The sequence below is a fragment of the Grampus griseus genome (assembly GCF_964374135.1).
Source record: "Grampus griseus genome assembly, chromosome: 14".
Classification (NCBI taxonomy): domain Eukaryota; kingdom Metazoa; phylum Chordata; class Mammalia; order Artiodactyla; family Delphinidae; genus Grampus; species Grampus griseus.
Genome location: NC_139008.1, coordinates 16,362,097 through 16,389,522, shown reverse-complemented (window position 1 = coordinate 16,389,522; position 27,426 = coordinate 16,362,097). Strand labels below are relative to the sequence as shown.

General features: G+C 53.0%; 3 protein-coding genes across 4 annotated transcripts; 1 reads left to right on the top strand and 2 right to left on the bottom strand.

The window, feature by feature from the left end:
- Positions 1-1,893: 1,893 nt before the first annotated feature.
- On the bottom strand, positions 1,894-14,282 carry CLN3 (CLN3 lysosomal/endosomal transmembrane protein, battenin). 2 transcript variants are annotated; one of them, XM_082671266.1, is made up of 17 exons: positions 14,137-14,282; positions 13,047-13,236; positions 12,742-12,858; positions 12,547-12,625; positions 10,045-10,141; positions 8,862-8,933; positions 8,373-8,452; positions 8,150-8,235; positions 7,450-7,522; positions 7,221-7,364; positions 6,286-6,398; positions 5,370-5,416; positions 5,220-5,288; positions 5,070-5,125; positions 4,838-4,931; positions 2,382-2,522; positions 1,894-2,275 (listed from the first exon to the last, which is right to left on the bottom strand). In XM_082671266.1, exons 3-17 carry the CDS (start codon positions 12,779-12,781, stop codon positions 2,156-2,158), a joined length of 1,311 nt encoding a protein of 436 aa, XP_082527392.1. In that variant the 5' UTR covers positions 12,782-12,858; positions 13,047-13,236; positions 14,137-14,282; the 3' UTR covers positions 1,894-2,155. The 2 variants fall into 2 exon arrangements, with proteins under 2 accessions (XP_082527392.1, XP_082527393.1); XM_082671267.1 differs by lacking the exons at positions 13,047-13,236; positions 14,137-14,282 and having other exon boundaries at positions 12,742-12,997.
- Positions 14,283-15,006: 724 nt separating this feature from the next.
- Positions 15,007-18,574, top strand: APOBR (apolipoprotein B receptor; the record flags this gene model as incomplete). The annotated part of the gene is made up of 4 exons (XM_082671036.1): positions 15,007-15,077; positions 15,418-18,060; positions 18,152-18,414; positions 18,505-18,574. The coding sequence occupies exons 1-4, from the start codon at positions 15,021-15,023 to the stop codon at positions 18,572-18,574; spliced, it is 3,033 nt and encodes a 1,010-aa protein (XP_082527162.1). The 5' UTR covers positions 15,007-15,020.
- Positions 18,575-19,427: 853 nt separating this feature from the next.
- IL27 (interleukin 27) lies at positions 19,428-24,152 on the bottom strand (the record flags this gene model as incomplete). Its single annotated transcript, XM_082670945.1, has 5 exons — positions 19,428-19,801; positions 20,687-20,845; positions 21,727-21,825; positions 21,910-22,082; positions 24,122-24,152. The coding sequence occupies 5 exons, from the start codon at positions 24,150-24,152 to the stop codon at positions 19,550-19,552; spliced, it is 714 nt and encodes a 237-aa protein (XP_082527071.1). The 3' UTR covers positions 19,428-19,549.
- Positions 24,153-27,426: the final 3,274 nt, after the last annotated feature.

The following is a 27,426-nucleotide window of genomic DNA, read 5'->3' as shown; positions in this document are numbered from 1 at the left end:
TCTAGTTCCCTGATCAGGGATCTAGCCCGGACCCTCTGCGTTGGGAGCTCAGAGTGTTAACCACTGGACCACCAGGGAAGTCCTATGTATTTATTTTATTGTGTCATAGAAAAAATATATATAACTAGCATTCCAAACTCATGATTTCAATAGTAACATCGTTTCCCTTTAAAATGAGTGAATTTTATTAAAAATTAGTTGCGTTAATGAAAAGTATTTATTTGGCCATGCTGTGAGGCTTGTGAGAACTTAGTTCCCTGACCAGGGATTAAACCCAGGCCCTCAGCAGTGAGAGTGCTAAGTCCTAACCACTGGACCACCAGGAAATTCCCTATAATGAAAAAAAAATTTTTTTTTTAGCTGCACCACATGGGATCTTAATTCCCCGACGGAACCTGTGCCCCCTGCCGTGGAAGCACAGAGTCCTAACCACTGGACCGCCAAGGGAATTCCCAAAAAATCTTAATAAATGTACTGTTATGCACAGATATCGCAAATATGGTAGAGACGGTTAACAGTGAAGTATGGGAAATACTGCTAAGCCAACCTCAGTTACTTTAAAAATATATAATGATTTGTGTATTTTACTGTATATAAATAGTACCTTATTTTTTAAATTAATTAATTTATTTATTTTTGGCTGTGTTGGGTCTTCGTTGCTGCATGCGGGCTTTCTCTAGTTGTGGAGAGCAGGGGCTACTCTTCGCTGCAGTGCGTGGGCTTCTCATTGCGGTGGCTTCTCTTGTTGCAGAGCACAGGCTCTAGGCACGTGGGCTTCAGTAGTTGTGGCACGTGGGCTCAGTAGTTGTGGCTCACGGGCACTAGAGCGCAGGCTCAGTAGTTGTGGCGCACGGGTGTAGTTGCTCTGCGGCACGTGGGATCTTTCTGGATCAGGGCTCGAACCCGTGTCCCCTGCATTGGCAGGTGGACTCTTAACCACTGTGCCACCAGGGAAGTCCCTCTACAAGTCCTTTTTTAAGGTACTGTTGGGACTTCCCACATGCCATGGAGCAGCTAAGCCTGTGCGCCACAACTACTGAAGCCCGCACGCCCTAGAGCCCACGAGCCGCAACTACTGCTGAGCCCGTGTGCTGCAACTACTGAAGCCCAAGCGCCTACAGCCCATGCTCCGCAACAAGAGAAGCCACAATGAGAAGCCCTCGCACCACAACGAAGAGTAGCCCCCGCTCGCCACAATTAGAGAAAGCCTGCGCGTGCAGCAACGAAGACCCAACGCAGCCAAAAATAAATAAATTTTTTAAAAAAGGGACTTGTAAAATAGACTGGATTCTAGGTAAAAATGTGCATGCTGGAGCATTTAGAGGGAGGTGTATTGCAGTCAACCTCCTACTTTGAAATGCATCACAAAATAAGTTGAACTGGGCTTCCCTGGTGGCACACTGGTTGGGAGTCTGCCTGCCGATGCACGGGATACGGGTTCGTGTCCCCGTCTGGGAGGATCCCACGTGCCGTGAAGCGGCTGGGCCCGTGAGCCATGGCGGCTGAGCCTGCACGTCCAGAGCCTGTGCTCCGCAGCGGAAGAGGCCACAGCAGTGAGAGGCCCGCGTACCGCCAAAAAAAAAAAAAAAAAAGTTGAACAAAACATTCATTGTAGAACCCAGGTGGTACCTACATCAATAATCATTGTGTAAGTTCTTTCAACTTCTCTGTAAGTTTGGAAACTTACGTGTTGGGGAAAAAATGCATACAGATTGTCCCACACAGTGAATGAATGAGTAAAGGAATAAAGGAATTAACAAATAAGCAAAGCCTCAAAGACTAGACAATTTGCTGAAAGACTTTCTTTACACGCTCCTGTATATATTCCAAAGTGAGCTTCCTGCTTTTATAATAGAAGAAAATGTTTTTTCAGAGAGAAAAATGGCACAAGAGTCAATTGATAAAATAGGCATTTATTCTGAAGGCATAATGCAAAGAAATTCCCCGAAAGCAGCTTGGGAGTGGAAGAAAACCGCTGCCCCTCCAGCAAAGGGGAACAGGACCTCAGCACTTTTCTACATCCCAGCCGTGCAGGGATGGCTGGGGGCAGAGCTCACGGGTGGGCTCTGGGCCGTGGGCCTGGGGTCGGTCCGACCTGCCCGCCTGTCAGTGTGGGCCCAGGTCACTGTGTCCTATGCTCCAAGGAGTCAGAGTGTCAGGAGAGCTGGCAGAGGAAGTCGTGCAGAGGCAGGGCCAGGAGCCCTGACAGCGAGATCCCCAAGGTGTCCGAGATACAGGTGGTTGCCATGGCAAACTCCCGGTGCTCACTGCTGGTCTGGGGAGGGTGGGGAGCAGGGGTGAGGCTTCAGTCCTAGCTACCTCTGCCTGGCACTTTCCCAGAGAGGCCACCCACCCACAGCCCTCGACCGACTGGTGCTGACCTCCAGGGCAATGTTGTGAAAGGTGTTCACATAGGCCGCGCCCCCCAGGAGTCCCTCATACAGAATGATCAGGAAGACGAGGTAGATGCTCGGCAGGAAGCTCAGCCACACGTCCGCCAGCAGGAAGGCCAGGTTGAGGCACTGTGGGTGCAGGTGGAGGGGAGGGCTGAGCCTGGGACCAGAGGTGGGCAGGAAGGGAGGTGACATCCCGTCCAGCGGGCCCCGGTTCTGAGAGATGCTGATGAGGATGAGGGCTGACAGGCCTGGATCAAATCCCAACACCCAGCTGGCCTACCAGATCCTGGGATCTGGGGTAGGCCTTCTCCCTACTGCATCCCAGCATCCTAGACCTTGGGGGTCTCCTCCCCTCCTCCCTTTGCCCGTGGCACTCCTTCTGCCTGTGATGCTATCCCACCTTCCCCCACTTGGGCGCCCCTCGTCACCACCGTTCACAGCTCAGCTTGGATCAGGGTCACTCTCACTCCTATGATCTCATTCCTCCTCCCAGAGTCTTCCTGAATGGAGAGGTTCCCCTCTATTTTATCAAACTGAGGCTATGGTGAGACCAGAGGTTCTCAACTAGGCGTGACTTTGCTGCCTAGGGGACATTTGGCAACATCTGGAGATGTTCCTGGTTGTTACAACCGGGAAGGGAGGGTGTTACGGGCATGCAGTGGGCAGAGGCCAGGCACGCTGCTCAACATCCCACAGCTCACAGGACAGCGTCACAGCAAAGAAGGATCCAGCCCGGAATGCAATAACACCAAGGTTGAGAAACCGTGGCTTAGATGTCCCCACGCCTTCTAAGAAGGCTCGCTGACCCCACCCAAGGGTGTAGGTCCCTTTCTCTGTGCCCCAGTCCTTCAGGGGATCCCACTGTCCCGGTCCTCAGTGCACAGGGTTGCCTCCCCAGTGTGTAGGCCACCCCAGTGGTTCACATGCTTAATGTACACACAGATCACTTGCGGATCTTGTTACCTACACAGGCCTTGCCCTCAGAGGTTCTAATTCAGGAAGAGTGAGGTGGGCTCAGAGATCTGCATTTAAAAGAACACACCCTGGTAATACTAATATGACCCTAGAAACACTGCAGATGCTTTTATCTGGAGCATTAGGCCAGACACTTTCTGTAATGGAATTAAATGATTATAAGCTGCTAATTCTATGAAGCAACCTTGGTTAAAATTATAGCTAAAATCATAAGCCACACATTTCAGTGGCATCTAATGTAGAACCCTGAGTTAAGAATTGTTGATACAGGGACTTCCCTGGTGGTCTAGTGGTTAAGACTCCGTGCTTCCACTGCAGGGGGCATGGGTTCGATCCCTGGTCAGGGGACTAAGAACCCAAATGCCGTGTGGTGTGGTCAAAAAAAAAAAAGAATTGTTGATACAATCTGGGACTTGGCGGGTACAAAGCCCTGGGGTGGCAGTCCTGCTCAGGCAAATAAGGAAGGAAGTTAGAGGATATCTGCCTGCTGTTGACATAACATTAAAGTGTCATCTACCATAATTCTCTATATTGTTATCACAGAATTGAATTATTGAAAAGGGCAAAAAACTTTCCTGTAAGAGTTGAAGCTTTATTTTAAAGGCGATTTTTTTATATGCCCGTCTGGTCCCAAGATTATGGCCCAGAGGGATATAAGAGTCACCGAGAATAATTTGGAGGTTGCCAATGACTTGTTTTAAAGTGTTTTCAAGTCTGACCACCGAGAACTCTGACATTTAGAAACAAGTAAGAAGACGTGAATGTTTAAAATCATGTTCTCTTTCCAAAAAAAAAAAAAAAAAAAGAGTTGAAGTTTTTTTAATAGTTACCTTCAGTGGCCGTAGACATGTGACAATGAAACATGAATGCTGGTTAAGTAAAACTCCTTTTGTTAGACTGTTGTAGGTATTTTCGTTCATTTAAAGCTTAATCACTTACATGACCTTTGCCATGAATTTGCTCACCAGCCTTGAGATAAATAACCTGTTGACTCCAATGTCACTGATTCTATTGTAATTAACCATCCAGAATAAAAGAACTGAACATTTTCTTATCGTTGGAAACATTATTTGAAAGCCTGCCTCTCTGCATGAGGCTTGGGCAAATAATCATTAAATAAGTGCTTCTAGCTGATTAAGACACAATACAGATTCTTGTTCTTTCATTCTTTGCATTTCTATTTCTTACAACCATGCCTGATTTATACATGAGGAAACTGAGGCTCAGACGAGTTCCGGGACCTGCCCTAAATCACACAGCTACCGAGTACAGAAGCTGGGATCTGCATCCAGGTTTGCCTGGCTCCTGAGGCCACTCATTTTACACAGATCCCTGCTGGCCTCTGTTCCCCGTGCTTAGAACATGACGGTATGCAATCAATAACCCCTGCTGAGGGAGGGAAGCATCGGGGCCTAGGGAAGCTGGGAGCCAAGGCAGGTGAAGAGCGAGGGCCAGGGGCTCAGTACCTGTAGCAAGGCCAGGGCCCATGTGTGGCGGATGTGACAGCAGCGGAGAGAAGAGCGGGAGGCAAAGACGCCGGCCTGGTACAGCATCTGGTACCTTCAAGGGGGCGGCGAGTAAGAGGAAGCCCCTCTGGTGCCTACTCGGCAGGGCAGCCCCTCCCAACCCCAGTCCTTACCATCAAAGGCCCGCCCCCCAGCCCACTGCCGTGCTGCCACCCACCCTCAGTCTTCTCACCAGCGGTATTGCTGAGCGTGACTCAGGAACGTGTTCCGGAAGAAGAGGAGTTCAAACTGCAGCAAGGACCAGATGGGGGAGATGGACGGGGATGTGTGGGTCCCCACCCTCATCACTATTTCCACACCCCTCCCGGCAGCCCTCACTCACAAGTCCCTGGTTGATGAAATACTCAGCAAAGTAAACCAGCACCAAGGGGACGATGTAGCGCAGCAGGCCCTGGAAGGGTCAGGAGACATAAGCGGGAGGCTGGGAGATGAACACTGGCCGCAGGGGACACGCCAGAGCCACCGTCCGTACCTTAAACACGGTCCACCTTTCCTGAAGGGACAGGTGTGAGCTGGAGCCTGCAGGGGGGCAGGGAGAGAAGGGCAGGTGAGGTCGGCACACTGACTCAGAAAAGGGGTGCTGGTGTGCAAGAATCAGCCAGCCAACACAGGAGTGTGAAAGCACATACGCCACTGGACTGTACAATTAAAAATGGTTAAATTGGTAAACTTCATGGTATGGATACTTTACCATGATTAAAAAAAAAAGTAACTAGATGAGACTTCTTCATGGTTCTTGTACAGCCTGATGGCGGTACACCCCTACCCAGCCACAGTGGGCCCTTCTTTCTGGTTTTGAACACCCAAGCTCATTCCCACCACAGGGCCTTAGCACTTGCTCTTCCCTCTACCTGAAACCTGTTCACCTGGATGTGCACAGGGCTGACTCCTTGTCATTCATATTTCAGCCCAATGAGATGTCCTCAAAAAGGCCTTCACTGACCACCTTCTCTAAATAGAACCCCTTTCCTCCCCCCATCTGTCATTTCTTGCTTTTTTTTTTTTTTTTGGCCACACTGCACGGCATGTGGGATCTTAGTTCCCCAACCAGGGATCAAACCCGTGCCCCCTGCAGTGGAAGCTCAGAGTCCTAACCACTGGACCACCAGGCAAGTCCCCCCATCTGTCATTTCTAAGCACATCACTCTGTTACGTTCTTCTAGTACTCATCAACGTGTGAAAACAACGTGCTTCAGATTCTCTTATTTGTTTAGGAATGGTATAACACGCAGTCAGTACGCAGTGAGTATTTCCTGAGTGGATGAATGTGATCGGCTCTCACCGTAACCAGCACGCCTATCCACTCCCTCTTCTGACTGCCCACAGTAGAGAGGAAAAGGCTGAAACTCAGAGAAAGTGACCGCTCTGACGGTCACTGTGTCTCCTACCTGGCTTCCACTCTGGGGCCTCGCTGTTTATCAGGGGCTGCCGGGCTGCCGTGTCTGCCTCCCCTTCCCCTCCAGGGTCCTGGGGCCCAGGAGACGTGAGCAACAAGAAATAGCTGGAAGTGGGAAGAATGAAAAGAAGATTGAAGAGCCTCTGTCAGGCTGGAAAGGCCACTTCTTCCCAGGGCAGCCCCCCTCATTCCTCCTCTCCGCCAAGGCCCTCCATCCTTGGCCAGAGAACTCCAACTGCGCAAAAATGCTTCTTTCTCTGGAACTGAAATGTATCTCCTTGTTGTTTCTAATCCATGGGCCCTCGTTTTGATTCCTGGCTCACGCCAAGCGTGTCAGCTCTGTTTTCTTGTTGTTGTTTTTCTAATAATCGCTCTAGCTACCATTTATCATGTGTTCATTTTGTGCTAGGCCAGAAGTTTCCAAAGTTTGGTCACTTATGTTTTGCCTTCATGACATTTGCCATATCCACATTCCCTCTGTGTATAATATTTTTTATTTAATATTTCCCTTTCAATTGATTCACTTTTTCTACACGGCCTTATCCTAAGCGATAATCTGTGAAATCACAGGTTTGGTCGACCAATTGAAACTTTTCCTAATTCACATGAAAATACACACAAAATGAACAGAGTCTATCCTTGCCCCCTCATTGTAGGAACCACACTGTAATGAATGCTTCACGCATGTCACCGCACGGGGAAGCAAGGAAAGCCACCATCATTTGAAATATGGGAAAACTGAGGGTCAGAGACGTAAAGTAACTCGTCCCATACAACACAGTTAACAAGTGGCAGCCCAGAACTCAGACTCGGGCCTATTGGAGTCCAGAACCCACATCCCCCCACATGGCTGTAGGGATCTGAAGATTGGGATCGTGCAAGTTCTCTCTCCTCGAATCCCTCTTCCTCCCAGCCCAGGCCGCTTACCTGGCCAGCAGCAGTGCGGGTATACCCAGCATGGACAGCAGGGTGTGCTGGGGAGAGAGGCCAGCCTGGGTGAGGCCCAGGTAGGACAGTGCCCCCAGCAGCCCTGCTCCGCCAGTACCTGAGGACCACCAGGAGATCACAGCCCTGAGAAGGAGAACACAGTAGCACTAAGAAGGACCAAAGCCAGCAGTGGGAACCCCTCCCCTCACTCCCTGCTCTGCCTGCTTACCTGGGGTAGAAGGCGGTGAGTGAGAGGAAGGTGACCTCCCCCAGACCTGAAGAGATGCTAGCCAAGACCACACCTGGAGAAGGACAAGCATGGCCATACCTACCTAGCCTTTCCCCAATAGCCTCAATTCCCTAAGGGGTGTGGCCACAGCCTCCTCTGCATCTGCACAGAGGGGCTAAAAACAGATCCCTTGGATAGGCTGGGCTCCAGATCTGAAGTAGAACCAACCCCTTCCTCTGCATGTCCTCTCATAGGGAATGGTACCTCCATCCGCCCAATTATCAAATCAGGAGTAAGAATTCATTCTTTTTTTTGGCCGCACTGCAAGGCTTGCGGGATCTTAGTTCCTCGACCAGAGGTTGACCCCAGGCCATGGCAGTGAAAGCAGCGAGTTCTAACCACTGGACCGCCGGGGAATTCCCAAGAACTCATCCTTGATGCCTCCTCCACCTCCATCACAGACGCCTGGTGACTACTCATCTTGATCTCCATCTAATCCGTCCATTTCCTCCCATCTTCCCCACCGCCTACCCCTCCAAATCGACCTCATCTTCCGTTCCCTATTGTGACAGTCTTAGCATGCTTCTCGGGGGTTACAAAAATAATCCTTCTCCTCTGGGAAGCTGAGGAGATTACCCCCACCAATGCTCTGTTGTAGTTCCTTTGAACCCCCCCACCTGACACAAAACCTCACACTCACCACACAGGCTGATTCCCACCGAATGAGAAAAGGCAACCAGGATGAAGCTTCCAGCAGCACAAACCCCACTGGTGAGCACCCGGGGGCTGAAGGGAGATATGGGCCGGGGGGGATGGTCAGCTGCCATTCTCAGCTCCCCAGCCCTCTCGCCACCTCCTCTGCCCTCCCAGCCTCCCCACTGTCAGATCCCACCTGCCTTTCCTCCCGCCACCTCCACCCAGACCTGTAGGGCAGCAGATGAAGGCCAAGAGGAGCCAGCAATTTGATGACGAGGGTGGGAAGGATGTCTGCCAGGAGCACCGCCTGGGACAGGAGAACAGAGTGAGACCCCAGACTTTCCCAGGGACAACCCTCCCAACCAAGTGGCCAAGGAAAGATAGAAACCAGCCCATTAGACTGCTACAAACACAGGCTCTGAAGTCACACAGATCTGAGTTCCAGTCCCAGGTCTGCCTCTCCTTAGCTGTGGGTCAAGGTATTCACATTCTCTGAGCTTCAGTCTCCTTATTCGGAAAACGGGGATGATTACAGAGCCTAACTCAGTACTGTTGTATGGATTCAATAAGCTAATATACGCTGCACACAGAAAGGGCTCAGTAAATGGCCGTCTTAATTAGTGGAGTCATGATAGTACCAGCTGGGTGCTGAGGGGGTGTGGGTGGGGTCTACAGACCCAGAGTAAGGGTAAAGGGAGGACCAGATGGGTACTCACAGCTGTGGAGACAGAATTGCAGTCAAATCGAGATGAGCTATTATGGGAGGTGGGTGTTGGGTCTGGGTCCACCTGATGGGAGACAAGAAAGTCTTTCACCCAGGGAGGCAGGAGGGCAGACAAACAGGGCCGGGCTCCATTCCCAGCTCTGCTCTAACTTGAAGGATGGCCTTGGGTTAGCACTGGCTTCTTAAGACCTCAGTTCCTCTATGTGCACAAGGGGGAAGGGGAGGTTTCCATAGAAGTCTCAAAGTAATGGTCCACACACCAAAGATGGCCTTGTAAGTGACTTTATTTGGGTAACACACTCGGGAACTTTCATTTAAAAAATTTGGGTTTCCAGAAAAATCTATTCTTGGACCAAATTCCCTGTTGGACCTGCAAGGTGGTAGCTGTTCCCCTTGGGCCTGCGTCCTCCAGCTCATCATAGACAAGAGGTTCTCAATCAGAGATGATTATACCCTTCAGGGAACATTTGGCAATGTCTGGAGACATTCTTGGTTGTCACAACTGGAGGCTGAGGGATATGCTATTGTCATCCAGTGGGCAGAGGCCAGAGATGCTGCTAAACATCCTACAATGCACAGGAAAGTCACACAACAAAGAATTATCCAGCCCAAAACATCAACAGTGCTGGAGTTAAAAAACCATGCCTCAGGGCTTCCCTGGTGGCGCAGTGGTTAAGAGTCCTCCTGCCAGTGCAGGGGACACGGGTTCGAGCCCTGGTCCGGGAGGATCCCACATCCCACGGAGCAGCTGAGCCCGTGCGCCACAACTACTGAGTCTGTGCCCTGGAGCCTTCAAGCCACAGCTGCTGAAGCCCGCGCACCTAGAGCCTGTGCTCCGCAACAACAGAAGCCGCTGCAATGAGAAGCCCGTGCACAGCAACGAGGACCCAACGCAGCCATAAATTAATTAATTAATTAATTAAAAAAAGAAACAAAAAACCGTGCCTTAGACTACAGTCCCACCCAGCCAACGTTTGAGTTTGCAATTGCTTTACAAGAACAAATTGATTCTTAAAGACGCTTCCTGTTCTCAGGTCTGGGAACTTTAGCCATCTCGCCCCACCCCTTAGCCACCTCATTCCATGAACTTTTCAAGTGGGTTTCTGCCCAAGGGTGAGTCCCTCATCTTCCCATAGGGACTAAACATGGTGGTGGTGGTAGAGAGGGTCACTTACATGGCTCTGGTTCCCAGGTGCTCTCTGGTGACTGAGGATGTCGTGGGCAGCACTGAGCATCACCACGTAAGAGAAGTTGTTGCAGAGGCCCAGGAGCCTGGAGTGAGCAGGACAGATCCCCCCACCCCCCAGTTTTATTGAGATATAATTGACATAGAAGAACAGACATATAATTATATACAATCTATCCACAGTCCTAGCACCAAACCTCCCCCTTTCCTGTGCCTTCTTTTTTCTCTGTCGCCAGACCCCATCCCCATTTAGTGAGAAGGTTAGAAATACAGGCTTTGGGACAACAAACTTAGGTTCATATCTAATCTCCGAGACCTCTCCCAGGAAGAGAAGGAAGTTATCCTTGATGACTCTCTCCTCCAAGCTCCCACCATGATTCAGTTCCCAGGGCATTTCTCATCCACTGATCCACTGTCTCTGACTGTGGTATGGTAGAAAGATGCTGGGGGCTTGAAATCCAAAGGACTATGTTCAGGTCCCAAGCCCGCCACTTCCTACTCGAGTGGCCTCAGTCTACTCATGTGTACAATGAGGATTCAAACTTCTCTCCTGACTATCTCACAGAGTGCTGTAGACATCAAAACAAGATAATACCCTACATGGTCTATGAAGGACCTGGTTCACTTATTCTCATCTCCCAGAGCTGCCATCAGTGATGGGAAGGGAACAGGACCCAGCCCCAGGGTATCATGTGTCCTTTTCACAAGCCTCTGAAGTGGTACTGCTGCTCTTCCCATATTACTGCTGGGAAACTGAGGCTCAGAGAGAGAGCCTCACTTCCAACCCAATCTGTTACCCAAGTCCTGTGTTTAGGTTTAGGTTAGCGCTAGAAGTATTTCCCAAAGCTCAGTATTCGAATTATTTTAGGAGGTAGGTGGATGACTTTTAAAAGGTAGTGATGCATTTATTTAAATGTGCATTAGGAAAATACTGGCTTTCCGTCCAGAGTAGTGATTTACAGTTTTCTTTTAAAAAGTACATGTATTTACAAATTTAAAGGCTGAGTTGGATCTCCAAAATATACAAGCAGCTCATACAGCTCAATATCAAATAAACAAACAACCCAGTCGAAAAATGGGCAGAAGACCTAAATAGACATTTCTCCAAAGAAGACATACAGATGGCCCAAACACATGAAACAATGCTCAACATCACTAATTATTAGAGAAATGCAAATCAAAACTACAGTGAGGTATAACCTCACACCGGTCAGAATGGCCGTCATCAAAAAAATCTACCAACAGTAAATGCTGGAGAGGGTGTGGAGAAAAGGGAACCCTCATACCCTGTTGGTGGGAGTGTAAATTGATACAGCCACTATGTAAAACAGTATGGAGGTTCCTTAAAAAACTAAAAATGGAACTACCATATGACCCAGCAATCCCTCTACTGGGCATATACCCAGAAAAGACCATAATTCAAAAAAACACATGCACCCCAATGTTCATAGCAGCACTATTTACAATAGCCAGGACATGGAAGCTACCTAAATGTCCATCAATGGAGGAATGGATAAAGAAAATGTGGTACATAATTACAATGGAATATTACTCAGCCATAAAAAGGAACGAAATTGGGTCATCTGTAGAGATGTGGATAGACCTAGAAAGTGTCATACAGAGTGAAGTTAAGTCAGAAAGAGAAAAGCAAGTATCATATAATAACGCATGTATATGGGATCTAGAAAAATGGTATAGGTGATCTTATTTGCAAAGCAGAAATGGAGACATAGACGTAGAGAACAGATGTATGGATACCAAGGGGGAAAGGGGTGGGGAGGCAGGAACTGGGAGACTGGGATTGACACATATACATTATTGATACTATGTACAAATGGACAACAGATGGGAACATACTGTATAGCACAGGGAACTCTACCTAATGCACTGTGGTAACCTAAATAGGAGGGAAGTCCGAAAGGGAGGGGATGTCTGTATGTGTATGTCTGATTCATTTTGTTGTGCAGTGGAGGCTAACACCACATAGTAAAGCAACCATACTCCAATAAAAATTAATAAAATAAAATAAAATCCTCAAACATGGCAAGGCGCCTGCTATCAGCCCATTTTACAGCGGAGGAAACGAAAATTCAGATAAACTAAAATCAAGAAGATAACCGATGACATTGAGATTTGTCTAGAAATTAAATGATTTGTTACCGATATTCATCTCAGAAACGGTCACACAGAAAATTTCAGAGACACGAATTCTGAATTTGAATAGATATTATTTTCATGAAAAAATAAAATAAAGGCTGAGTTGGTTGGAGTAAAAACATGAAGAAAAGATCCCTGCAGGTCATATGAGAAGCTGGCCCAAAGGGGAAGGTGATAAGGGGATGAGCGAAATTTGGGAAATTTACACACGGCCTCAGGGCAAACCAAGCGGTTCAGTAAATATTTTGTGGATTCAGCTCCTTTTTGGAAGCTCAACTCTCTTTTCTCACCCCTCTTGTTGCTTCCCTCTTCCCACCCTATTCAGGCCACTCACCAGAAGCCCACCGCGTTCTTCCAATGGGTCCCCTGACGGTCCTGCGGCGGGGGCCTAAGTGCCGGATTGGCCTCCTCTCCTGGAAGGGGGAAAAGAAGAGGGCCTGACCCCCCCCCCTCAGGTGCACGATGGGCCAACGGGCGTTCTCCCGGGACCGAGGAAGTCAATCCCGTGAGGGTGGGCAGAAATACTCACCCTCCGAATCCGAAAGGCGCCGCCCCGCACAGCCTCCCATGGCATCAAGTTCAGGTCCCCCGAGGGGTCCAGAGTCAGCGAGAGTTCAGAGTTGGCTCCGATGAGGCGGATGAGGGTCTACGACAGGTGAGAGGGATCAACGTCCCATTGCCGGTCCCAGCTCCGGCTTCTCCGCTGCACTGGCGCCTCTAAGAGCCACGGCCCTAACCCCAGCCTCCATCTTGCGCCCTCGTACGCCCCACCACGCCCCACCCGTCGGACTCTGCCCCCGCCCCCTCTAAAGCAGGGGGCCCTGCAGCCTGTACCTTTAAGAGCACCTAAACATTCCGCACTCAGGAATGACGGATCACGTGACAGCACCTGTCTGTCCCTCATCACGTGCTTGAAGGTCCTCACCACTTCCGGGTCTTTTCTTGATCTTCTCTTTAGACCTACCCAGTTTCGGGGCGGGGGACTGAGAGAGGCTGGAAGAACCCTGGAACCACCGGTTTAAAACTGGGATAGGTAGGATCAGCAAGAAGAACCATGACGTTAGTTGGGGACGCCCAAGGCCGTGATCTACCGTACCAGCACTAATCATGGCTGCAAATGGCTTCAGCTCCTCTGCAACTGCCAGAAATAAATATGGCCACCTGCCTAGCCGGTACTGTTTCTGGCTGACAACAAAGGCAGCCAGCTTCAGGTCATTCTTATTTCTATCTGTTGTTGCCTTTAGATTGCTTTAGAAACTGCACATAAAGATAACACCCACCTAAAAAGATTTCATGAATTGTCTGTTGGCAGTATCCAAGGTGGTTAACAGAGCCCCTTTTTCAAATTATCTTAGAACCAAAGTAGTAGTTCAACCCTGGTTTTACAGATGAGAAAACAAAAAAGGAAATTTACTGATGAACATACAACGTTAGACCTAAAGGTGACCTTAGAGACTCGGCAATAAGAAATAGAGCACCAGGGCTTCCCTGGTGGCACAGTGGTTGGGAGTCCGCCTGCCGATGCAGGGGACGCGGGTTTGTGCGGTCCGGGAGGATCCCGCATGCCGCGGAGCGGCTGGGACCGTGGGCCATGGCCGCTGGGCCTACGCGTCCGGAGCCTGTGCTCCGCAACGGGAGAGGCCGCAGCAGTGAGAGGCCTGCGTAACGCAAAAAACAAACAAACAAACAAACAAAAAAAGAAATAGAGCACCAGAGGCAGGGGTGCTGGCTGCTGCAGGATTCCTGCCTGCATTAAGGGTGCTTAGACCAGATGATTCTAAGGCCCAAGATTCTGATTCTGTGATCTCATCTAGTTCCTCTAATTGGAAATTTGGAAAGTGAGGCTCAGGGAGGGGACCCAAGGAAAAGGTGTCGATTAAGGTCACTTCACAAAGTCCCAGATAAGGAGCGATTATTCTCTTACCTTCCTCTAGGTGGTAAAGCAACATCCTGAATTTTCTTCATCACGTCTTTCCCCTGCTAATCTCTCTTGTGGGCTTCCAACAGTCAGTGCCCACCTCTCCCAGCTCTTTCTCACCACCAGGCCCTCAGACTGCTGTTTGAAATGTACCCCCTTTGGTCTGCTTCCCAGATCACTCAACCAATGAAAACTGGGATCCTACTACCCATTCCGGGCTCTAGAAATTCAGCAACGTGTCATACATGGCCTCCACCTTCAAGGAACTCAAAGGAGGCTGGGAGGTAGACGTGAATAACCACAGTACAAAGTTTAGCCAAGTTTCGTTTCGCAAGAATGACTACAGGTGAGGGAATGGGCATTGGAGCCACCAATCCAGCCCCTTCTTCCTCTTGGGGAAGCATTAATGACCCTGAAATGAGAAGCCAGAGCTCTTACCAGCCCCCTCCTCATTCCTACTCCTTGTCCCCAGGCAAAACAGGAACCACAAACCCCAGCTTCCTCTCACAGAGAGGCTGTGGCTTTGGGGGGAGACGGAAACGGCTGAGGTGTAAATACAAGACCTGAGTCACTTGAGCTGCAGTTGCCACATGCCCCTCCCCCCTCCCCAATTCTGAGGTCTCCTGCTCCCGCTCTTTCCTTTCGGTCCTCCTCCCTTGCCCTTTAGCTCCGAATGTACACCACCTGAGTCCCCTGTGTGATATACACCCACTTCCCAGCCTGGGCTGGAAGCAGCTGTGGGCATTGCAGAAGGTGGGCAGGGCTCGGGGTGGGGATGCGTCAGGGAGAGACAGGGGAAGAGGAAGTGTCTTGGGTCCTGGGGAAGACTGGCTTGGTGGGTGGGGACAATCATTGTCAGCTTTCTGGACACACAGACAGAGACAGACAGGATGGATTTCCTCCGGCTACATCTCCCTGGGCTGCATCAGGCCTTGAGGGGGGCACTGGTGAGAGGGGCAAAGAGAGGCCAGAGATTTTCACCCTGCTCCCTGGGGCCTCACCTTCCCTTCTCCCTTTGAGCTTCTCCTCAGACTCAAGATTCCTTCCCCACAATCAGGCAGCCTGCTAGCCCGATCTTCTCTGGATTTCAATCCCCTCATCTCCACAAACACATCCACACACCTCTAATCTAGGCCGTTTCCTGCTCCTTCTGCAGATTCTGTCCCCCTCCTCCTCCTAGATCCTAGAACCCCTCTTCCTTCTCCCGAGTCCCTCTGGCCCAGGGCCCCGAGGGAGAGGTCTGGGCTTCCTCTTAATACCTTTGTCCCTATCCCTCTTTTCTTCTAGGAGTCTTTCAGCACCTTTGTCTCCTACCTTATGGGAGATGATGTCCCCAGTGCAGAGAGGAGGGAGGCGTGTGCAGCTGAGGAACTGGGGGAGGTGGCTGCAAGAAGCCTCGGGGGGAAGGTAGAGGAGGAAGCCCAGGAGGCCGTGGAGGGCCTTGGAGGCAGCCAAAGCAAGGGGGATGGAGGGCTGAGAGGGCCTGGAGAGGCTGGAAGGTGCCAGGAGGAAAGCTCAGCTACAGAACAGACCTGGGGTGGCAGACAAGGCAGCTCCCATGGGTCTCAAGCAGATAGGCAGGACACTGGGGCCTGGGAGGCAGCCACGGCCATGAGATGCCAGCATTCAAGTATCCCCCTGGAGCCCAGAAGGAAATCTGAGGCAGGGTCTGAGGCTGGTCGAGACAGGAGTAGCCAAGCCCAGGAGAGTCAGCAGCCCGATGAGCAGGAAGTGAAGAGAGAGGAGACACTGAGAACCTGGGAACGGGAGGAGGAGGAGGAAGAGGTCAGGGCAACAGAGCCAGGGGTGGCTGGAGGGGCGGAGTCAGAGGGGACCTGGCACAAGGAGCTTGAGCGGACAGCGAGTGTTGATGGGCAAAAGGTAGCAGAGGACAGAAAGGAATCAGAGCAGGGGGTTGATGAGACAGCTGCAGAGGAGATCCAGGGGCCTGGGGCCAAAGGGGCTGGGAGGGAAGAAGAGGTGGTAGTGGTAAGGAGTGGCCGAAGCACAAGGGCACAGGGGACACAGGAGCCAGGGGCAGAATCTGAGGACAGGGAAACCTCAGGCTGGGAGCAGGCTGACCTCCCAGGGGTTGGGGAGACTGAACATGGGGCAGTCCCAGGAGAAAGGATCCCAGAGGGTACTGGGAGAGTCTGGGCCCTAGAGGAGACCTCCAAGGGAGGCCAGGAGGAGGAGGAGGTAGATGAGAATAGAGAGGTTGAAGTGAGCCTCTTCCCCAAACAGACCCAGGCCCTGGGAACCGAGAGAGTGGAAGAAGCGGCCGAGGACCAGGCAGCAGGGAGGGAAGCTGAGGAAGGTCAGGAGTCAGAGGCGGAGGGAGGGGAGGGCTTTGAGGGCCAGGCAGATCAGGCTGAGGGAGAGGCTGTGGAGAGGCAAGACTCAGAGATCAGGGCTGCTCAAACCAGTCTCAAGGAGGTGGTGCAGGCAGAGGAGGCCGAGCAACAGCAGAGGAGTTGCTGGGCTGCAGAGGCTGAGCTGCTCCAGGACAAAGCAGCAAATGAGGCTGAAGGTGATGTTGACTTGGAGGCAATGCCAGAGGCCAGGCCCAAGAAGGAGTTCAGCAGGGAGAGGGGTGAGGAAGAGGCTCAGGCCAGGGGAGAAGCACTGGAGGTGGGGTGGGGTGGCCTTGAGCACAGGGTCACTGAAGGCCAAGAACCTGAGCTGGTGGGAGGCCCCCAGACCCCCATAGAGCAACTTGAGGAAGGGCAGGCATGTAAGGAAGAGCTCTGCAGCATTCCAGCCCTGAGCAGGGAGGAGACAGAGAGGAGCCTGGAGGAATATCCCAGGAACGTGGGGTATGTAGAACCTAACAGCTCTGTGGCGGAAGCCTGGGAAGACAGAAGAAGGGATGTGGAGAGAGGGAACACCCAGGAGGAAAAAGCAGATGCTGAAGAGGGGAAGGAGGAGGCTACAGGAGGCCAGGCACCAGTGGCGGAGGCTGAAGGAGGCCGAGAGTCTGCACGACCAGAGGTCCCAGAGGCAGGTGGGGAATGGATGAAAGCAAAGGAAGCCTGGCGTGGAGCAGAGGAGGGGGAGACCCCTGGAGCAGAGAACCAGGAGCTGGGTGGAAGGCAGGGAGCAGAAGCTGGGACCGTCCAGTCATTGGGAGAGTCAGACGCCACAGAGACCAAGGAGGAGGAGGTGGAGGCCACCGTGCCCTGGGGGGCAGACAGAACATCCAGGAGAGGCTGGAGGCTGGAGGCGGAGGCTCTGAGTCTCCAGGACAGCAACGAACTGGAGACAAATTCTTTGGCTACCGAGACGGTGGAGGATAAGGCAGCTCTGGATGGAAGGGCTCCTGGGACTGGGGACAGGCCCGGCAGAGAGGCTGAGGAAGCATTCGGGAGAGACTGGGATTCAGAAGGGAGAGAGGAAGCCGGCGGAGGTGAGGACCTGGTAGTGGCTGCAGAGGGGGAGAAAACAGGTGGGCAGGAGTTTGGCCTGGAGGGCTCAGCAGAGGAGGAGGCGCCTGGCAGAGGTGGCCAAGCAGAGGCTTCTGAGGCCCCTCGGGAGGGTGAGCCCGGGGGACAGCAGGCTGAGGTGGAGGAATCCGCAGTAGCAGAAGGAAGCTGGGGGATGGATGGCGTTACCTCGGGCTCCCAGGTGGTGAGGGTAGAGGGCCTCCCAGGAGGGCACACACTGTGGGAAGAAGAGGCTGGAGGATGGCAAGGGACAGAGCAGGGGCAAAGCGGTGAGGGGCAGCACGGGGACACGCACCCCGAGGGAGAGGCACAAAGGCCCCTTGCGGTGGAGGATATCGAGGTGACTGGAGACCAAAAGACAGAGGCTGAGGAGATTGACCCAGAAGGCCTGGAGGGCATCCAGGGCCAAGAGGACCCGTCAACCAACCAGGACCCTGCAGAGGCTAAGCCTGGACCATGCGGAGAGGCTCACAGCAGCTGGAGTGAGGTGAGGGCTCCAGGTAGGGTCCTGGGCTGGACAGAGCAGAATCTCGAAGCTGAAGCCGGCCCCGTGGTACCCCGTGCCCTCTTCCCCGTAGGCCCTGCTCCCCGGGGCTCGCCTGGACGTCTCTGTCCCGAGGAGCCGAGCCCTCCTCTCCCGCAGCTCCTCACAGCGCCGCTCCCGGCCCTCTTTCCGACGGAACCCCGCCCCTGAGCAACCGCAGGAGCCTCCCAGCCCCCCACCGGAGGAAGAGCTGGTAGCCCCCGAACAGAGACTTCTCGAGCCAGAGCACGCCCCGGAGCCAAGCTCCTCCAGCCCTGAAGGGACTCCATTGCCAGCCAGAAGGCCCCTGGGACAGAGGTAAGCCCAGGGGGAGGTGACCGGCCTGGGATGGGGAGGAGGCTGACGGCATCTGGACACCAGCTCCCACGGCCTGTCTTCCGTCTGCAGGTTTGGCCTGGCACACCCTGGCATGATGCAGGAGCTGCGAGCCAGGCTGGGCCAGCCAAAGCCCCAGTGACTGGGACGTGAGGCTCAGAAGGCTGGGTTGAACCCTGCTCAGCCTGACTCCCTCTGCCGCTTTGGACGCATCCTTTCCACCCTCTGGGCCTTAGTTTCTTGGTGTGTCATTCACGGAGCAGACAGAGCCAGATGTCTGCGAGAACCATGAACTTAAGGAGTCTGACTGTCCAATGTGGCTGGTGGACCACTGCCCCGCTGGGGTCATCTCTCTCTGATGACCTGCCTTGCCTACCTCCCCAACCTGTCTCAGCTGCTTGGAGGACTGAGCGAGGACAGAGACAGTTCTCCCCACAGCCTTCCCCCTCTACTGCGCCCACTCCTTGACCCCCCCCCCGGGTTCTCAACCCCCCATCAGGCCCTGGAGAGCTGTGTAGGACTAATGCAAACCTCTGAGGTTGAAGCCGGCCTGGAGGAAGAGGTCAGGAGGGCCGGTGGTGCTCCATTTGCAACCAAAGAGAAGCAGACCAGCTGCCTTGAGCTTCCAAAGTGGAAGCTCGGTCTCAGAACTCTGCTAGTTACTACGGCAGCCACCAGCTGAACAAGCCAGAGTGGGGGAAGGTGGGCCAGGAACCCCAAAAATGTAAGATCAGAGAGGAGTCCAGGGTAAACAGAAGCCTCAGACTCTGTTCCAGGGCCCCTTTGCGTGTCGGGACCCCTTCTCTGAAAAGAAGCCGAGGCAGAGAGAGGGTGAGAGTGCTTTATTAGGCACCCAGCGTGGCAGCCTAGTCTGAGGATGACTAGCAGGTCCCCGAAACAATAAATAAACCATTTTTCTAAACAATAAATAAATATCTAAGAAATAAATATCTGGCAAGGACTGGAGGGGCCTTAAGTTATTGGATAGGGTCTGGGGCAGGAGAACAGTGGAGTCGTGCCTTGTCTAAGGCAGATGAGCCGGAGCCTGTCTGCCGGCCCAGACTCCAGTCCTCAAGTCCTGATGGGTGGAGGGAAGGGGCTAAGAAGTCACCCTCCATCAGGGCTGGGAGCTGGGTGTGGGGAACTCCAAGGCCTGGGCTGGGTTCCCGGCCTGGGAGAGCAGCAGCAGGTCCCTCACCGCCCGAGACAAGACAATTTCCAAGGAGTGTAGCGACTGGTAGGTGTAGAGGAGCCGGGGCCAGGACACCTGGGCTGACATCTGCAAGGGGCCGCCCAGAGCCCCTGGGAGCAGCCCCTCCCCCTCCTCATTCTCCTCCTCCTCAGGGAGGTTGAATCCTGCAGCCAGCACCTGTGGGGAGAGACCCATGGGTCAGAGAATGGCCCGCCTGAGACCCTGAATGAATCCTTGTTCCTTTATGTGCCCAGTGGTGCAGAATGACATCAGAGACCACAAGGGCATGGTTTCCCTGGACAACCCCTACTTCGCATCCTCCATTATGTCATCGTTTCATGTGAACTGCCTGATTTTGTTTTTGGTTCAAATAAATGGAAGTCACAGAGCAAGATGGTGCTCATGGAGCTGGCTCTCACTCATCCAGGATTGCCCGGGGGGCTGGGGACTCTGGAAGGTCCTCTCTTTCTCTCTCTCTTTTTTTTTTTTTTTTTTTTTTTTGCTGTGCCATGGGGCTTTCGGGATGTTCCCCTACCAGGGATAGAACCTGGTCCCTGGCAATGAAAGCCTGGAGTCCTAACCACTAGGCCACCAGGGAACTGGAAGTTCCTCTCTTAAACGTCGTCTTAAGATCAGAAATGGGCAGAAAGGTGATATGGTTAGTTTTTATGCTGTTTTCATTTTCGATTCTTTTATTAAGGGTAAAATTCCTGTTTCCCTTTGAAATGTTCAGGAGAATCTGGTGATGTCAGAGGATGAGGGAGAAGGGAACGTGCTTTGTTTGCTGTAGGGCCTGCTGATGCCAGATGCTGTCCTGGCTTCTCTCATTTAAGACCAAGACCCCAAGAGAAGGCAGAGGTTCAGGGGGCAGAGGTAGGACCTGGTACACCTACACACACACACACACACACACACACACACACACACACACTCAGAGGACCTGGAGCATCTCCTTCCAGACTTATCCTACCTCTGGGCAGGGGGTGTTTTCAAAGGGAACCAATGAGCCTCAATTTTGAGTGTTCATCTCTGGGGGTCGAGGAGGGTGGGTGGGCACTCTACCTGGAAGCGGAGATGCTGCTGCAGATCTCGGAGATCCAGCCTCATGGCCCACAGCTGCAACCTCTCTGAACTGGTCCAGAACCCCTGGCTCCCCAGCCCTCCCAACAGGGTATGGAAGGGGTGAAGTGTCATGGAGAGGAAGCGGAGTCTTTCTGGGGCCTGTGGAAGGGGAGGGAAGGCATCAGGAAAGGCCTGCAGGCCAAGGATGACCCACTTCAAACCCAACCTCTTCTGTATTTGGGTCCCATTCCCAGCATGAACTCCAATCCCCATTCCGTCCCCATATCTATTCTCATCCTTAACCACATCTCCATCTCTACTCCCTTCCTATGTTCATCACCATTCCCATCTCCACTGTGTCTGATCTCTATCCTATCTCCTTTTCCAACCTCATTTTCAGTCACACCCGAGCTCATCTCCAACCCCCAACCCCATCTCCATCCTTCTGTCACTCTCTACCCACAACCCCATTCCATTCCCTTCTCTACCGCCCCGCCCCATCTCCATCTCCTCACTTGTTTTCATTCTGTCTTCAACTTCTTTCCCATCCTTGTTCCCATGCTTATCCCAATTCCATCCCTCTTTCTTGTGTCCAGCCTCAATGTCACCATCTCTCCATCCCATCTCCAACTCTACCCAACCCCATTCCATTCCCATCCTCACCAGCGATCCCCATTCTTTCTCTATCCCCCACTTCATTTTCACTCTCATCCCCAACCTTCTTCCCATCCCTAACCTCTTACCATTCTCACTCGTAACACCAGCTCCACGCCTCCTCCATACTAACCTCTAACCCCAACCCCATTCTGTTCCCATCCCCACATCTTTCCTTGCTCAGCTTCATTCTTACCTTCTTCCTAACGCCATTTCTTTATTCCAGCCTCATCTTTATATTCAGTGACCTACCCAGCCTCATCCAGATTCTCTCCCTCAATTTATCCCCAAATCCATCTTCAATTCAATCCCCAACTTTATCTCCATCCCCCCAGCCCAGCCTTATTGCCAGTTTGCCTGTCCCACCCCGCCAGTCCGCCACTCACAGAGAGGCCACGCCAGGCCTGGAAGGTCAGGGAAACGTTGGGGAGCTGCTCTCCCAGGGGCAGAAGGTCCAGGTTCACTCCTGGCAGGTGAGATTCAGCCTATGGGGCAAGGTCTTTTAGTGGGGGCCCGAGGGGATTGGGGATCTTCCCATCCCCAGAGCCAGCTGCATTAGGGAGACTCACAAAGTCACGGGCCTGGACCCGAACCTCGGAGAGCAGCTTCCTGGAGAGATGCAGGCTGACCTTGAACTCCCTCTGCAACTCCTGCAGGCTCCGGAGGGGCCTCCCTGGGGGCCTCGGGAATCCCCAGACACCAGCTCGAGCCAGGAGCAAGGAGAGTAGCAAAAGGCTGACCCCTGGAGCAATGAGGAGGGGGCGGGCAAGATGAGGGGAAGAGCTGGAAAAGAACTCAGGAAAGGGAAGGGACTACAGGCACGCTCTGTGTGTCATCTCACTGACCCCTCAAAACCACTAACAAGCTGTTGAGACACCATATGGCATCTCTGTACAGTGAAAGGAAAGTGCCCCTTCCCCCAGGCAGACACAGTCTTGCACAGAGTGCCCGCCTTTGCAAGCGGATCTCGGGCTGCATCTTGAACCCCACTATCTCCCTCGGCCAAGTGTCTTTCTCAGTGAACAAACTGCACGAGGGTATGTGGCAGCCTGGGTGCTATTATTCTCCCTATTTTGCAGATGGGGAAAGTGAGGCTCAGTAAGGTTGACTTGCCCAAGGGTACATAGCCAGAGGGTGAGGGGACCAGGACTGGATTCCAGATCTGCCCAAATGCAGAGCCTGCATGCTTCCCCCAGGGAACTCAGAGGAGACCGCCACCTCCCCTGGCGTGGGCACGGTCTGTTCTGCCAAGGATTCCCCGGGCTCAGCCAGGCGGCTCTGATGACCTGAACCAGGGCCCCAGGGGTGGGCTGATGATGCTGAGGCTCTATCCCGGGGAGTCAGAAGGACAGATTGGTCCAGCCTCCCCCAAGGCAGGTAGATCACTCTGCAGGCTGGGAGGAACACGGGGTGCCAGGAGAGGGAGGAGGGTCTGGAATGGGAGGCTGAACCTGTTTCTCATTTGGGTTCTTCCCTTGAACAAGTCACGTCTTATCTCTGTGCCTCAGGCTCCCATCTGTAAAATGGGGGAGTCAGACTGGCTGATTTCTGAAAGTGCTTCCTGCCCTGCATTTCCTGGAAAGAAGGAAGAGGGGCAGTGGGGCTGGAGCTCTGGGAAGAGGGCCGTGTCTTCTTCAGGGAGAGGAAATCTAGCAATCACTAGGGAGTTACACAATTCTTCTCGAAACCCAAACCAAAACTGGTCACTAAGTTGAAGTCTGTTCCTGCCCCCCCTTCTCTCCATGCCTCTTTCCTATCCATCCTTGATCTCTAAGCCCTGGGCTCTGCTCCTCGAAATGTACTCTCAGTAAAGACTAAGGGGAGATTCTGGGCGCTTCCACTACGCCCATGGACTTAACACAGGTGGTGGGTCATGCCTGCAATCTAGCATTCAGGCTCCCTGGCTTGGGGTCCGCTGTGGCACCCTGGAGACTTAAGGCAGACTGGGGTTCTTCCTAGCTCTATGGGTGGGCACCCCGAGGCCCTGGTGGATATTGCCCACCCAGAACTGAGCTGTGCCGTCTCTTACTGACCCCCTGCTTTCTGCCTGAGCTCTGGAGCCCCCAGACCCTTCCCTTGGTTTCTCCTTCCCCTCTGCAGCCAATCCTGGGGCTTTCGCCCGGCCTTTGAAGGTTCTGTCCCCGTCTTTCAGCCCTTGGTCCCTACCCCGACCCTACCATCGGCTCCTCTGTCTAGAGCTCTCTTTCCAGCCTCTGAGCTCTTCAGCCACCATCTGTAGCTTGGACCTCCTCCCAAGCTTCAAACTGCAGACCCTTGACCCAGTTAGGCTGCCGACTCCTTGGCCCCAGCCCCCTGCTCCGACTGTTTTTCCTCTAGCCAGACCCAGTTCTCAGCCAAGCTGATTGGCCCCTGCTCATCCACCCCAAATAAACGCTTCATCTATGCTCCTGGTCCTGGTCAGAGCGCCTGCCCGACTCTCCCCATTCATGCCAGTCAACTCTTCCCATCCTCAGCCCAGCCCTCACCAAACTTCCACCCTTCTGCAGAACGCTGTCCCCCCGTTCATGCCAGCCAACCTGCCCTGCCCCATCCTCTGCCCAGCCCTGGCTTGATCACTACCCCTCTGCCCCATCCCCTCTCCCCAGTTTATGCCTGTCTCACTCCCATCCTCCAGTCAGCTGTATCCTGTATCCTTAGTCTTGCCCACATAGTAGCACCTCAGCCCTTGGCGCCCATCCACAGCAGGCAAGTTCACCCATCCTCTGCCCAGTCTCAGCCAGGCCCCCCACCCCTCTGCCCCAGCCCTGGCCTCAAACTCACGCCAGCCAATGTCGCCTGCCGTCTGGCCCATGGTGGGGCCAGCCTCTTTGGACAGCCATCTCCCGGGCAGGGGGAGTCTTATACTGGGGGCTGCGCCCGGTTTCACTTTCCGTCCTGCTTGTACTTTCGGCTTTGTGTTCACTCAGTCTTCCCTCTCACCACCCCTTGCTAAAATGGGGAAATGTAATTTCCCTTCCCAGAGGGGGTGGGAGGTGCAGTGAGGGTGGTGGGAAGCTGGGGTTTCGGTCAATCGCAGCTCCTGACTCCCTGCTGCTCTACCAGGTCCAGCCCTGCCCTCACTTCCCCACTCTTGGGTGAGCCACCCTGCTCTGCTTGCTGCTAGATCCCAGAGACTCTAACCCCCTCCTGTTTCTCTTCTTTGTCATCATCATCCTAGTGCCATCACCAGCTCACTGTCCTTCAAAAGACGGATGGCCAGGTAAGGGGATTGCCCATTAGAGGGGACTTGGGGTTTTGAGTCATCCTTACTCTCTTCTGGTTTACCAGATGGCTGAGGGAGGGAGTGCCAGGGAAGTCAGGGCTCAGTGGGTAGCTGGGATGGGGTTTTGTGTGAGGCCGTGGGGTCTCAGTCTCGGCAGAGTCAGAGTTCAGTCTATAGTCAGGGTCAGGGCTGGATGAGAACACGTTCATTCAGGGCCAAGCTCAGACTTCAGCCAGAGGCAGATCTAGGATTAGCGTTCAGTCTATAACTATGATCAGGACTTGGTCTAGGGCTGGACTCAGAGCTTTGTCTGGGACCAACATCCTGCCTCTGCCTGTGTTTGGGGTCAGAGCTATCAATGACCTGGGGGCTCTGCAAGGGGCCAGTTAGGATTGGGCTTAGAGCTCAAGCCAAATGGGGCCCAGACCTCAGTCTGCGGCCAAGGTTCCGACTGAGCCTGTGACTCAGGTCAGGACTCAGGCTTGGGCTGCGATGAGAGCTCAGTTGATGACCAGGGTCAGGGCTCAGTCTGTGGCCAGGTTGGGCTTCTGTGAGGTCAGGATCAGGGCTCAGCCAGGTCCCAGAATAGTTCTGGTGTTTCTGCTCTGTAGACGGCTGTCAGGGGCCGTCAGGGCCGGTTACAGATCTTCCTTCCAGCACAGCCCCGCCCTCAGCCCCACCCTAGATTTCCCATCTTCAGGGAGAAGATGGGGGTTTCTTGGTCTTCCCCCAAGCCCACTGCTGCCACTTTCCTTTTAGGACCCATGGGGTTTCCCTGCTGGGTCCCTGCCGTGAGACAGAAACCAAGGGGGCTTCCCCTTCCTATACCCTACCTCCTCAGCCGTGCCTGGGCAGGGCCGCCTGGGACCAACTGCCAGGGAAGTACCAGCACCAGCGGGGGAGCAATCCCAGAGGGCTGCAGGAGGAGAGGGAAAAGGAAGAGCGGCTGGCACCTGCCTAGCCCAGACCAGTTTCCGTTACAGTGCCCCCCAGTGGCGGCATCCCATTCCCCCACATGCCATGCAGCTGGTGCTCCTCAATGGGGGGATCCCATCCATCCTCAGACTGATGGTGAGGACAGGCAGAGGCCCTGGCTGGTCTTCCTCACATCCCCAAGTCCTGCCATTGTCCAGGAGGCATGGCCACCCACTCACCCCTCCGACCACAGCCGCTCCTGACTCTTTGCCATCATCCAGAACTGCTTTACCTTTCAAACTTTGAACCCCATCTCCCACTCTCTGACTACAACCTCCTGGCCTTCCCAACCTTCTCAGAGACCTCCCAGCCTTTGCTGCTTCTCAGCCCTTCTCAGTCTGGCTGCAGCTGACTCCTCCAGCCTCGTGCCTCAGCCCTCTCCCTGCTCCACCAACTGCTTGTTTGCCTTTGCACAAGCTGGTCTCCCTGCCTAGAATGCCCTCACTGCTTTCTCCAGAGTTCTCTTTCCCCAGCCTTCTCTGTGTCCAGACCCCTTGGCATGGGCTTTCTCCCCTGAGTGGCTCATCCCTTCCTGCCATAAATCTTGTCTCCAATGGACATTTCACATTTCTTTATCTTGCCTACTCTATCCTCACTCATACCTCTCCAGCCATATTGGCCTTCTCCTTGCTCCTAGAACATTCCATTCATGCTCCTGCCTCAGGGCCTTTGCTCTTGCTGTTTCTTCTGCCTAGGACACTCTTCTTCATATCTGCAAAGCTCACTCTCTCCTTATTACTCTGCTCAAATATCTCCTTTATAAATGGGGTCTTCACTGACTACCCTGAAAAAGGGCAGCCCTGCCCCTGGAACTCTCTATCCCCTTCCCTGCATTATTTTTTTCTACATAGCATTTTAGATATCAAACATTTTTAGATATTGAACATTTTCTTTCTCTCTCTCTCTCTCTTTTTTTTTTTTTTTTGGTCTGTCTCCATGCACTAGAATATGCGTTCCACAAAGATGGGAATTTTTGCCTGTTCTGTGAGCTGATGTATCCCCAGTAGCTAACAACAGCAGGTTCTCAATAAATCATTGAACAAATCTATCTTCTGCCACAAGTGTCTCATCCAGGTTCTGCTCATGGCTGGTGAGCTGTAAATTGCCTGCATGGAGCAGCGGGTCTGGGAGCAGCCAGAGTCCTGAAGTCTCACAGTCAGCTTTCTCCCAGTCTGTCCAAGGCTTCAGTCAGGGGCTGAGGGGGGTAAGGAGGCACCTGGGCTGCTTTGCATGGCTGTGGGTTGACGATCTTAGATCCTTGGCAAAAAGCCAGAGGGTCAGTGAGGGCAGTGCCAGCCTCTGTCCATATCCTTAGAGGATGGGCCTGGCCCATCTCTGCCCCCCCGGGCCTGTTTCCACAAGTGGATCTTGGCTAGTAGGCTGAGGCTTGGGTTGGGGCCAGCAGGAAATGGAAGGGATGTGGTGAGGGGTGAGAACAGCCTGAAAGGGCTGTAGACTCCGGTGTGCAGCTAACCCTTCTGGTGACCTCACGTGAGTCACTAGCCTACTCTGGACCTCAGTTTCCTCATCGGAAAGTGATCACAATTTTCAAATGCTGCCACTATTATTACATAGAGAAATTAAAACCCAGATGATTAAAAAGAGACAGAGAGAGGAACCATCCACCAATTTTTCTGATTATTTTCCAAGCCCTGTTACAGCTCTGGCCGTGTGGGGCACTCCATGGGGTTGCATGGGAATCCTGAGTTCAGGAAGCAGAAGTTAGGAGCCTCAGATGTGACATCAGGATGGAATCAGGGAGGGGAAGTCTTGTTCAAGGTCACACAGCAGATCAGTGACAGAATGAAGACTGGAACTCCAGTCCCTCATTTTCAGCTTGGGCTGGCAAGGGGAATCCCTGGGCCCCATGATCTCAGCTTCCAGATCT

Bases quoted from the DNA above. Each gene is read 5' to 3' on its own strand.
- CLN3 (XM_082671266.1), bottom strand. From the start codon at position 12,781: ATGGGAGGCTGTGCGGGGCGGCGCCTTTCGGATTCGGAGG. The intron at 8,236-8,372 runs GTCTGGGTGGAG...ATCTCCCTTCAG, and splicing joins CTTCATCTGCTGCCCTACAG to CCCCCGGGTGCTCACCAGTG. The intron at 7,365-7,449 runs GTAAGCAGGCAG...TCTCCTTCTCAG, and splicing joins CTCACCGCCTTCTACCCCAG to GGCTGTGATCTCCTGGTGGT.